This window comes from Ictalurus furcatus, chromosome 2, assembly GCF_023375685.1.
Source record: "Ictalurus furcatus strain D&B chromosome 2, Billie_1.0, whole genome shotgun sequence".
Taxonomy (NCBI): domain Eukaryota; kingdom Metazoa; phylum Chordata; class Actinopteri; order Siluriformes; family Ictaluridae; genus Ictalurus; species Ictalurus furcatus.
In genome coordinates this window covers 36,895,476-36,908,595 of record NC_071256.1, presented here as the reverse complement: position 1 = coordinate 36,908,595, position 13,120 = coordinate 36,895,476, and the positions used below count along the sequence as shown (strand labels likewise).

At 44.7% G+C, this 13,120-nt stretch overlaps 1 protein-coding gene across 2 annotated transcripts in view; it reads right to left on the bottom strand.

Moving 5' to 3' along the window:
- Positions 1-12,638, bottom strand: part of LOC128603283 (TBC1 domain family member 10B-like) — a 29,424-nt gene extending 16,786 nt beyond the window's left edge. The window contains exons 1-5 of one of the 2 annotated variants that reach the window (XM_053617602.1): positions 11,836-12,638; positions 5,430-6,205; positions 1,742-1,841; positions 974-1,081; positions 399-505 (exon numbers count right to left, since the gene is read on the bottom strand). In XM_053617602.1, coding sequence (XP_053473577.1) covers positions 399-505; positions 974-1,081; positions 1,742-1,841; positions 5,430-6,196 — 1,082 coding nt within the window. In that variant the 5' untranslated portion in view covers positions 6,197-6,205; positions 11,836-12,638. The remainder of the gene's footprint in view (positions 1-398; positions 506-973; positions 1,082-1,741; positions 1,842-5,429; positions 6,206-11,835) is intronic. The other variant, XM_053617596.1, reaches the window with a different exon arrangement.
- Between the last annotated feature and the right edge of the window lie 482 nt (positions 12,639-13,120).

Below are 13,120 nucleotides of genomic sequence, written 5' to 3'. Positions count from 1 at the left end.
CCTTCGGTGTATCTGTCTGTCTCTCTGTATCAGTCTATCTGTGTCTCTGTCTCCTTCGGTGTATCTGTCTGTCTCTCTCCGTATCAGTCTATCTGTGTCTCTGTATCCTTCGGTGTATCTGTCCGTCTCTCTCTGTATCAGTCTGTCTCTCTCTCTCCTTCGGTGTATCTGTCTTCGTCTCTCTATCGACCCATCCGTCTACGTATCCATCCGTCTGTCCACGTCAAGTCTTTTCCATGGTAAATCCCCAGCCCTGATTAATCTCTCTTAAGTGGTTTTTTTGTTGTTTTTTTTTTAAAAAAAAATACTTCCTACTGAACTGTGCACTCATCTGAGACACACACACACACACACACACACACACACGCAGTGTTGATTATGAGCAGACGGTTATTTACCCGTGGCCTCCTCGAGCAGCGAACATCTCGTGGAAGGGAAACTGTCGGTGTAAGTCCTTCTCGATGATATCCAGCCACTTCGGATCTCCGGGCTCTCTCTCCAGTTCCTAAAGACAGAGGGGAAACGGGAAAAAAAAAAAAAGCGCAAAAACGTCAGACACACAGATTTAATGCGAGGTGCTCCAGAGTTAATTCCTTTGTAACAGCATCGTAACGCAGCGTGCGATAACTTGCGCAGGACCGCTACCGAACCTGTCGGCGACGCTCGGGTTGCTCGACGGCAACATATACGTGCTACTCGAGCATGTGAAGAAGTTCGAGATGAGCTGCTCGATCGGGATGATCCATCACGGAAGACTCCATCGGCGTGCTAGAGTAGCACGTTTCATAGATTTAAATGGGACATCTTATCAGCTAATTACGAGTCTCTGTCGAGGTCTGACGATTCGTTTAGAGCTTTTTAGAACGGACGTTGTCTCGATGTCGCTTTAAAAGAAATGTAGCGATTCAGGATATAGAATTTCACCGTATGAACTCATCCCTTAATGAGCAAACCAGAGTTTTCGTGGCTGTACCTCGAACTTGCCGATGTTTGCCATCAGAAGCTCCTCGCTGTTGGAGAGAAGCTGCCAGGCTCGAGATCTCAGAGACGATGGAATTCCCTTCCTACAGCGCAGCTTCACCTACACACACACACACACACACACACACACACACACACACACATTCACTGTATTTCTTTAAGAGACACTAAAGGATATACTGATGATTTGACATTACACTACCGGTCAAAAGTTTACACACACTCATTATTTATTTATTTTCCACATTTTAGAATAATAAAAGTCATCAGAACTCTGGAGTCACACAAATGGAACTATGGGAATTATGCTGTGATTAAAAAAAAAAAAAAAATCCAAAATAAAGCTAAATAATTTTGTATTATTATATTGTATACGTAATATTATATACATAATTAATATTTATATATTGTATAATACTGTATACGCCGCAATATTAGGAGGAGCTTGCAGATTTGGCTCGAGACGCGTGACGTGACGTCATCATGACACGCATTCAGTCAGAGCCCTCCTCGAATCACGAGTACACCTGAAAGGTCTCGTTTACTAAAGAAGCGTGCAGAACAATTTCGTGCGATTACGATGATCAAAAAACTCCGGGGGATTCACTACAAACTGTGAAGGGGAGAAAAAGCCGGAGCAAAATCGAGCAATTTTGGACGTGACGACCGTGAAAATAAATAAATAAATAAATAAATAATCGTGTCTCCAAACCCATGGTTATTTGTGATTTTATTTTTCTGGGAAACAGACAGAACAGACCTTGGGGAAGCGTCGAGAGATCCACTTGTCCCAGTTTTTGAACATGTCCAACCACTTCATCTCTCGGTGCCGTGCCACCTCCACGCTGAGCTCCGCCACACTGCCACAAAGAGGATTCAAAACGGTCAAGATCCGAGATCGATGCTGAATTCGACTGGACGTCGTAGCACATCATTAACACAACCTCTGACTCGAGGATACCAAAAGAAAACGCCCCCTCGACTCAGGAGCTCTGGGACGGCCTATCCTCAAACACGAGATCAGCAAGTGATGCCGAATCTTACCTTTAAACGAGTGTTTGCGTTAGACCAATCAGCTCACAGACTGAAAGGCTTGTGAAATCCAAAACACTGACTATACCGCTTCCACCCCAGAGTTAGCTGGCTAGCTTATTCGCTAACAAAAGACCAATATGGAGGCTTCCACGTTTTCTTTCCGTCTAGCAGCTCGACTGCACGGAGGATGAAAATGACGTCGTTTAGGCGGGGGCATTTATTTATTTGTTTCCTTTTCTATCTATGTATATGCATTAACATCACTGACATTTAATAAAGCACGGAATTGCATACTGAAGTGATAAGGATGAAGAGGTTTTAAAATAACGAATAATTCTACCGTATAAGATTCCATAGGGCTAAAAGTATGTGCACACCTGACCTGAACCCCACCACCAAATACCTTTGGGGTGAACTGAACCCCAGGCCTCCTAAAATCCAGTGGAAAGCCTTCCCAGAAGACTGGAGGTTGTTATAACTGCAAATAGAGGGGTGAGGGGGGACTATATCTGGTACGGGAGTGCGTGATGGCCGGGTGTCCGGAAACTTTTGGCTATGTATTGATTATTAACTCACACACGCTAAAGCCTCTGGAGTAAAGCGTACTGTACATCGCGCACACGTTCGAACAGTTCTGCTCGAGCACCCGATGGAGGAAGTAATAAGTAAACATTAAAGGGAAGGAAGCAGGTTTCAAGATTGAGATACACACACACACACACACACACACACGTTGGTTAGTGGACGTGACACAATGTGGACAGTAAAAGGAAGAGAGATATGGTGAGCAATGACTAAATCAGAGAACCACTCAGCACTGTATGAGTCACACCGGGAGAGAACGGTGTGAACGAGAGAGAAGGAGGGGGGTGGGGTGGTGTGTTGGCGAGAAAAGCAGGCAGACAGACAGACAGGCAGACAGAAAGAGAGTAGATTTTGGAAAATATGCTCAACACAAAGAACCATGCGACAGACAGAAATAAACACGAGGCAGTCCGAGACGGATGGTGAGAAAACAAAGAAAGAAAAAAAAAGACGCATGGGTGTGAAAGGCGCGAACAAAGTGTCCAAAAAACGAGCGACGAATAAACCGGAGTGTTGATGAAAAGACGAGAGAAAGCAAAAGACACGTGCATTTACGGTATACCCGTAATGAGAGAGAGAATAAAGAGAGAGAGAGAGAGAGAGATATGAAAAAAATTAATTAAAAAAAGCCTCTGACTTCACTATTTTGTTACGGTCGCCATAGCGACATGAACGCCTCTGCGATTGCCTGATGACACCCTGAGGTCTGGAGGAAGCGTCACTTGTCCAGACTTGCTTCATTTCAACCCAGACAGGCTCGAGATGCAATGTGAGGTGCAATCCGATATGCCGTCGTCCTAGACGGAGGAAGGGGCGTGGCCAAAACATGCCCCCGTCATTATAAAAACGAAACGTTCGTAATATTACGCAGAAATATTACAAGATAACTACATTTTAATGCTTTACTCAATCAATCTATCGATCTCGATCTATCCATCACCAATAGTACATATGCATCCATCTATCCATCCATCGATAGTATCTACCTATCAATCTATCGATTTCGGATACTATCCTCAACTGTCTCAAACCCAGACGGCTTCCCAGTCACTGCACGTGCTCACTACATGGGGTGTGACATAACAGGGCTGTAGATTTAGATAAAGGAAAGAAAACGAATGGAGGCACGTTCAACACGATCGGCGCCCGGGTCTGGAGCTGCGGCTGATAAGATGGCCGCTGTACAGCGTACAGTGAAGAGGATGTGGTTTGGGAGATATCTTCCTTGTTCTGTAAATTATTAATGGACGATCAGACATTACGATGCATGAGTGATTAATTATTCATCGTTCTGTAATAAACGGCCGTTCGGACGTGGAGTGTGCGTTTAGTTTTTTATTTCGGACACAGACTACGTGTTTATGCTATTGTTTATATGTTCTAGTTTCTATAGTAACGGATCATTCACAGAGACGTGTACGGAGGACGCTGCGCTTAATCTAAGACTAATGATAAATGTATTTTAAAAATGTGTTTAATAGAGAGAGAGAGATTTTTTAATCTATTAGTATTTGATTTAGTTTTGCCTTTTTATTCGATTTCTCCTGGTTTTACACTTCCTCTGTTTCCTTTGTACTTGCTTTGGCTATACCAATGTACAATTATTTGTCACACCAATAAAGCACATGAAAACTGACAGGGGGGGCGGCAGACAGAGAGGGAGGGAGAGAGAGAGAGATGGAAAGAGAGAGAGGGAAAGGGGGAGAGAGGGAGGGAAAGGGAGATGGAAAGAGAGAGAGGGAGGGAGAGAGAGACAGGGAAAGGAAAAGAAGGACAGAGGGAGGGGGGGTGGGGAAAAGGAAAAAGGGAGACAGGGAGGAGAGAGATAGAGAGGAGGAGAGAGAAAGAGAGAGGGAGAGAAAGAGAGAGAGAGATAGCGAGAGACAGGGAATGGAAAAGAAGGATGGGGGGAGAGAGATGGGGAAATGGAAAAAGGGAGACAGGGAGGACAGAAATAGAGAGTGAGAGAGAGAGAGTGTCAGTGAGTGAGTGAGAGAGAGTGAGTCAGAGAGTGAGAGAATGAGAAAGAGAGTCAGAGAGTGAGAGAGAGTCAGAGAGAGAAAGAAAGAGAGAGTCAGCGAGTGAGTGAGAGAGTGAGAAAGAGAGAGTCAGAGAGTGAGTGAGAGAGAGAGAGCGAGAAAGAGAGTCAGAGAGTGAGAGCGAGAGAGCGAGTGAGAGAGAGCGAGTGAGAGAGAGAGCGAGTGAGCAAGTGAGTGAGAGAGAGAGAGTGAGTGAAAGTGAGTGTGAGAGAGCGAGTGAGAGAGAGCGAGTGAGAGAGAGAGAGAGAGAGAGTGAGTAAGAGAACGACTGTTAATCGCTGCTATAACGTAAGTGATAACAGGAAGTAATTTGTCTATCGGACGTTCCATATTAAATAAGAAATAAAGAGATAAAACGCAGGGGCGTCGCTCATGAATAAATTAAACACTGTAATCATTAGCATATCGCGGTGGTATAAGCGGAATAACACTCCAGACCATACACACACCGTTCCCTGGTGTATTATTCCTCAGTTTTTTGTAGTTTGTTTGTAAAATAAATCTGTCCTGTGGGGGTCCAAGACTTGAGCAAGTTACTTTTCACTTTGTAAAATGTGTTAATTCGTTAATATCTTTTTATCAACTCAAATCTTTACTATTTTTTGGATTATGGTGATTAGAATTGTGAGAGTCGACGTATAAAGTAGCCAATGAAAAATAAATAAAAAAACGATTTAAATGCGTTTTCGTGAGTTAGTGTGAAGCAAACTTATAAATATGAGGGTTAGCTGGGGGGTGTTTTATAAAACAGTGTGTGCGTGTAATTGTTAATATTCAGGCTCCACCCACTTGCCCTCGCTGTACTGCGTTCCTCCGAGGAAGCCGTATTTATCCGTGCGTCTCGAAACCGGGCCGTTGAGCTCCGAGTCCGACCCGAGCGAGCTTCCATCCTCGCCGATGCCTGACAGAGAGTCCAGCGTTCCCGACATCATGCTCGCGGATTCCAGATAGCTCAGCGTGTCTAGGGCGGGGCCTGATTGAGCAGGGGGCGGCACGACGAACGGCACCGACGAATCGTGAACCACGAGACACGGAAGATCGGATTTCGGGTCTGACAACGGATCCGAGTCGAAGGTGGCGAGAGGCGGAGGAGACCGAGGAGGCGTGTGTGATGAGGACATGGAGTTTGAGGTCAGATCGAGATGTGTCGTGGGATTTTGTGCTGGAAAAGGCGGAGCTTCAGGAATCGCCGCCCCTCCCGGTGGTTCCTTTGAGAGGTTTTGCTGCGTTAAAGGCTCGGGCGTCGGGAGGAAACCTCCGTCCCCTCGGTCAGGAGGACGAGCGCATTCCGAGGCAGCTGTAACAGAAGGAGGATTCTCAGGTAGAGATGAAGTCGCCTCCCCAGAGTGCGGTAAAGGGACAGAGGTCTCTTTAATCAGGGGCGTTAACGCAGCGGCGGCCATGACAGCTCGGTCTCCATACAAAGCGGATTTTGGGAGAACGACGGGTTTAGGTGACACTGCAGGGAGGGAGGGAGCGGAGGGAGGAGGAGGAGGAGCTACAGACTGATCCACCATCGCCGGAGGAGAAGGGGTGAGGGCTGAGACCTCGGCCATCGCTCCTCTCTGCAAAGAAAAAAAAAATACACGATAAGATACGCTACATATACAGTATATTAGATTATAGGTCATAAAAATAACTAACTTTATTTTATATAACCATACAAGTCATATCGCATACGTTAAATAATCCAAAAGAGAATATGGAAACAGGAGACAGACAGACAACGAACACTGCTCTTAATGTAGTCATTACTATTTTGGTCATTTTATACAAGGGTTAACCACACGGTCATGTGATCTCGACAGTGCGAGAGAGAGAGAGAGCGCGAGTGGTTTTCCCACACACTCGCAGCGAATGTATGCGTGTGCCTTTTACAGTTCTGGTTAAGCGTACATGAACGTTCGGTGATGCGGCGAAATCAAACGAATTACGTACGAACGTTTTATTTGGTCCATCGTCCGATTATAATCCTCACTCGGGATTATTTATACAACTTTTTTCATACTCTACCTTTACTTTTACTCCTTTTTTTAAAAAAATTTACTCTTGCACTTCACACTAAATGTCTTACGGTAGGTCCATTTTGTAGGAAGATATATGTAGAACATGATTTAAAAACAAAAACACAAAGAAACAGTGGCTTAAGCCGTGCCCTTAGCGACAGAATATCAAGTCGCTGAGAAACCCTTTGGGAAAACTGACTTTCTGGTCCATTAGGTACTCTACGGCGCACTGTCGATACTGGGGGCGGAGCTTAGTGGGCATGGGCGGGGATCATTCAAACGTTGAACCCAGCTACCCAATAGGGTTCAGGTACATGAAGACTAATCTTACCTAATGCACCTTTACTGATTAGACACGAGATCGACCATATATTTACATTTGTATACGTTATTCCTCACCAGGCTGCTCTTCTCGAACGAATTACAGGACGGATTTCTCCGAGAACGAGCCGTGAGCCTGCTCCGAATGCGTCCAAACGTACCGAAGTGAGAGAGGCGTTTTTTTTTTACGAGACGGAAGTTTTTGTACTGTATGACTTCAGTGCGCTGCTGCTGCTCCCGGCACACTTCCTGTTCTGTGTCGTAAATCAGACCAAACGGCGTTAGAATGAAAAACTCGGTGCTGTATTTGGAAACGACGGAGGAACGTGTCCGCTGACATCGGACGTGCTGATTAACACGCATCATCCGTTGAGAAAAAAAAAAATCTATTCTAGTAGTGAACAAAATTTTCTCAGTGACGACTCGTACGAGCGTACGCCGGCGTTTTTGCGGCGCTCGGATTCGTAACGGATGGCGGGTCCGGTGATGATAACGTAAAACTGCCGAAAAACGTCGCTGCGTCCTGCGACGGTAATTTCGCGTCGAGACGAGAACATCGTTAAATCGTAAGGACTACTTGACACATCGTGTTACTGGTAGAAAGTGACTTTAAAGTCCCCGTGATGTGCCTTGAAACTCGTATAAAATGTCTCTGTAGGCTGGAGTGTTTCGGATTCTCTTCACTGGAACGAAGAAGCCCGGACCTGCTCCGGCATGACCAACGCGAGCTCCGTGAAGAGAAGGTTGGAAGGACTCCTGCACCTCAACTCCACTGACTGAACACCTTCGGGATGACCTGGAACTGGAGCCTCCTCACACGACATCAGCGCCTGACCTCGACCTCACTGACGCTCTTGTAGATGAATGAACACAAATCCTCACGGCCACGCCCGTTTAAAATCTAGCGGAAAGCCTTTCCCAGAAGGCTGGAGCTTATTATAAGAGCAATGCAGGGAATAAATCTGGAAGAATCAATAAGGACATTAACGTGATGGTCAGGTGTCCACAAACTTCAGTAATGATGCCGAGTGGTGCTGGTGGTGTTCTTCTTCTCTAGCTAGCGGTGACTCGTTAAAACGATGACGGCACAGCTCCAGAGAAACTCCTCCTACGTACAGAAACATCCCTGAGTGTAGACTGATTAAACCCCATTACAGCAGTGTTTCTACTGTAAACATATCCTCATATGTTTTGGCTCGGTGGAAACATTAAAACCATGGCAACGGAAATACCACACTATCTACAAAAAAAATTAAAGAACGCAATTTATTTATAAGTAAGTAAACAAATAAATAAACAAACACACACACTGATAGCGACTTTTAATTTTTAAACCTGTAAAAAAAAAAATTCGGAACATCTCGCAACAATTTACCGCCATATTGATTTTTAGAAATCCGTACGACTTCTATCATCTGGTCGGAATCATTCTGCGTACAATAATAAATCCGGCTCCGGCTTGATGGATATATTTCGCTAACGCGACAGGAAAACGGTTTTATTTGACTTTCTAACCTCGCCTCGCCGTCTGTCCGCTGGCCCGGGAGCCGGTTTAACGAACGTCGGTCCTCGCGAAGACGTTCTACGAGCTTTGACGGCGGTGTCGTGCAGCTACGCGTGGGAGTGAAGCGAATACGGGCTGGATCAGGTCTGTCTGTGATCAGATATCCGGATGTTAAAATGTCCGCCACGCTCCGCGGTGTGATTTTTCTCTCTCACTTCACTTTTTGAGGGAAGCCTGAATTTTAAAAATGTTAAGAACTAGAACTAGTGGGTGGTTTGGAGAGAGGCAAAAAAAAAAAAAAAAAGGTTCAGAGAAGCCTACGGCTTTCAGAAGTGTGTGTGGCCGACTAATGAATTATGAAAATAATCGTTAGTTGCAGCCCTAACATATATATACACACACACACACATATATATATATATATAGAGAGCTAGCATGCAAAAAGGTGTGAAACATCTATGAGTCATCAACAATCACACCTTGGGTTAAAGTGTCTGTAATGCTACAGTGTTATTGTGCTGCTCTGTGTAGGATAAATCTAGATCATGGTTGGTCCACTGAGGATTTCAGAAGGTCACGTTACTTCTGATAAAACCACAGCGAGGATGGTTTCTTCTACAACGTTTACGGCGCTGCACCATAAATGACACCTTCTCAGGCGCTTGGATTCGACAGCGGATGCTCCTCGTACTCTAAAGCTGACGTTTATCTAACGTTTGTGGAAGGAGTCTCCAGTGTAACGCCAGGTCTTCAGTGTACTGACATGAGTTCTTTAGAGAACCTTGGTTGTTCACAGCAGTGCAACAAGGAACCATGCTATCATAAGTTAGTGCTTTAAGGAACCAAAGTAGGGTGATGATAAGAGAACGTTTCCCAGTTCCACGAAGTGAACCTTGTAGGTTTCACTTTAACCTGTTAAAGAGATGACAGCTGGTAGAACCAACAGACAGCTCTGAAGAACCTCCAAAAGAACCGTACAGCTCAACTCCTGTACGATGTAAAATGGTTCTTGACGAGAAGAAGGTTCTTTACAGAACCTACAGTGCTGTAAAGAAGCTATATTTTGAAGCGTGTAGCGAAGAGCGAAGGGGAAAAAAGAGGGCCTGTTTAGGGGACGACCGTTTGTAGCTGCTATAACGGAAACGAAAGCAGGAACCAAATCCGATACATTAAATGTAACTTTAAATGGATTTTTAAAAAAAAACAAAACACAACGAGTAAGTGAAACTCTGGAATCGCTGGCAAACTTCCCCGGTATACGCCGCCTCGTAAGACGGCGGGTGGTAATTATATTTCGCAAGGAGTTATTGAAAAGGTGGAACGGGTCAAACGTGTGACGCAGCCTTCAGATTCATGGCGCGGTGATGATCAGACAGCCGCCTTTACGGCGCCGTCCTTTATGGAAAGCGGGGGCGTGTGCCGATTGACCCTAAAAAAAACGTCATGCGAGCGCCATAAAAAAATCCATGCGCTTTTTAAAACTCCTATTTCCCCATGAACAGCTGTCTCATCAACTTCCTCATGGCAAATATAACTGTCTGAGAGACGTGAAGAGGAAGTGCTTCGTGACGTGAGAGGTCTGAGGGAGATGCTTTTAGTTTTTTCATAACGTTGTGGTGCAATCTGGAGAGAATAAAAAAATTAATCAAATAAAGACACCATTAAACATAATTCAGCCCGTACAGGATTTTGCAGAGGTTTTTTTTTTTTCCCGTGGAAATCGACTCGAATCGCCAGAATCGTTTCGTGGTAAACGAGTCCTTTATGCGGTTACTCGTGTCCGACGCACGTGAACGGAAGACGGCGTTGACCGAATGCACGGCCCGAACCTGCGGAAACACGTCTGTGTTTTCGAAAAATTGCAAACTTGCTCGATTTTGCGTCCGTTCCGGCGATCGCAAAATCCTGGACGGACCGCTGAAGGATACGTTAGGCATACGCTCCGTGACGTTTTCACGAATTCGTCCCGAGCGCAAATAACAAAGTGCGTAAACGTATCCCGGACTCGATAGACGGTCTCCGTTTACGTGCACGTTACATAAACGTCGCGCACATCCGTGCGGGAAAGCAAGGTTAGGCGTCGACGTCGCCATGACGACGAGACGTGTCCGGGTCCGGTCACAGCACCTCATGGGTTTTAAATCATTTTTCTATCTCTGTGAAACATCATCAGCAGCAGCGATCGGGGATGGCGTGATGAAGAACTCGCAATTGTAGAAAATTTGCTCAAATTACTGTTCGTCTTCTTAAACTTCTACACTCTTAAAAATAAAGGTTCCAGAAGCCACAGAGAACCTTTTACACTCAAATTCCATAGAGAACCATCTATTTACTGGTACTTCAAAGAACTCAAATGGTTCTTCACAGCAGTGCAACAAGGAACCACGCTATCATAAGTGCTCTAAAAACAAACAAACAAAAAACAACAACAACCCTTAGTTAGTGCTTTTGTAAAGTGAACCACAGTAAGGCGATGCCAGGAGAACCTTTTCCAGTCCCACAAAGTGACCCTTTCAGGAGACCATACCTTGAAGAACCAATACACGGCTCTGAAGAACCTATAACGTTAACATTAAATGACGTTTTCCTTCCCGTTTCGACACAAGAACTGTTCTGCTGAACTTTTACAGCCTCTAAATGTCACTCCGACGCCTACTCATCCTCACAAACGATTTAAAACAGACTAGAAGTTTAATTCGGTGTTCACGTGAGCGTGTTTTGTTCCAGTGCGATGCTCTAAAGCGATAAAGGAATAACAGGTTCTTGTACTTGTACGTTTTGTAGTGATGTCCTGTAGCTTCTTGGTGACTCTCAGGGGGAAGAAATCTGTAATCAGACACCTTGTTATTGGGAAGTATGAACGCTCATGTGAGGCACAAGTCATGCCAGCTGAAAGCTGAAAGCTGTCATCTGAAAGCTTTTCAGATTTCAATTTGTGCAACAAAAAAAAATGACACCAAGAAATGAAAGAACCTGTGGAGGAAGTGATGCAGGACAGGGTTGGAGGACAAACTTTGGAGGATTATCAGCTTTCCAAGAGCTTGTCGTGTCACATCTGGTCCAAATTCATTACATTAAAGACTTCTGAACGTCTTGCACAGTTACAACAGAATTTATTTTTTTGCTTCTTAAACTGTCATGCTAACCAGCTTAGCTCAAATCCATAACGGTGTCCTATTAGTCATACCCAGGACAGGATGCCAACAACATCCCATTGATCGTTTATTAAATATTTAAACATATTAAATATACACGTCTCAAACGTGTCATAATGCCAAAACATATAGCTTATCAGTTAGAAATATTAAAAGCCTACTAATGAGTTTCAGTTTTCTGTGAGGTGAGGTCCACTCCCTATACGTACAGTGCGTCAGGCCTGTGCGCTAATCCTCGGCGTTGCGTGAGGCTCATGACCGGATAAACTCACCCGCAGGCCGGCAGGATGCGCGACGTCCGCCCGGTGAGGATGTTATCCGCTTTTCCCCCTCCACAGCTTCGTTTGCAGAGGCGCCCTTTCCTTGTTCTCGCCTTTCAGTTAGAATTAGTGACAGCACGACACGGCAAAAAAATAAATAAATAAAAATGAACCTAACGTTATACAGAGATAAAATATAAAAAGCAAAACTTCACTCCGGTGACCGGGTCAGGATGTAAATTTCGTGTTAGCCTGTTAGCTTAGCTTTCGCAGGCGGTTAATGTTGTATGGGTTCCGGCTAGCATCGGTGTAAATTCTCTAGATATACTTGCTTTCGGCAGTAAAATAAATACACAAATAAATGTCTCATCGAGGTCTCCGTTTATAAGGAAAGTAGACTCCGCTTTTATTTGTGTTTTATATATATATTAATATTAATATTAATATTTAATTATTCCCACTCCGATAATGAATAAATCGGTTTGGTGTGTTGCTAGCCGCGTACAGATTGAGCTAGCTCGACTCCGCCTGCGCGAGGGCGCATTTCCTACTTAAAAAAAAAGAAGTGCACGTGTAGAGCACTTCCGGCATGAGACAATCCACTGACTTCCGGGACTAATTTACCTTTTTTTTAAAAAAAAAAAAAAAAGATCTTACAAACTCCGATTTTAATATCAGAACAAACATATAGTATGTTCACCTACATATACAGTTCTAATCACAAAATCAAAAACATTTTTTTCCAAATAAAATATCTCATACACTCCGGTTTTAATATCTGAACAAACATATAGTATGTTCACCTACATATACAGTTCTAATTCCATACTGTAGCCTACGTTTCAAAAAACGGGAATGTCAGTGAGCAAGGGAAGCGCTTGCGATGCCAAGAAACCAGAGCCGCGACGTTTTACGACTGAAAACCCTCGGATCTGGAGCGAGGCGGGAATTCAGTCACACCGTCTTGACGCACGTCCGCACACTCTTTCACATCTAGGGGCCCTTTAGAGCTTGAGAACGTTTTGGGGAGGTAGGAGGAAACCGGAGAACCCGGATGAAACCCATGCGGAGGCTGGGAGAATGTGCGAGACTACGCACAGACGGTAACCCAAGCTCGGGGTCGAACTGTAGAAATACGATGTCGACGTAGAGGATTTTCTGGCTCACTGGCTGCCGTTGTCACTTAAGTCTGTGTCCTGAACGATGTTCTGAGCCTTGTGCTCCTTCTCCACAC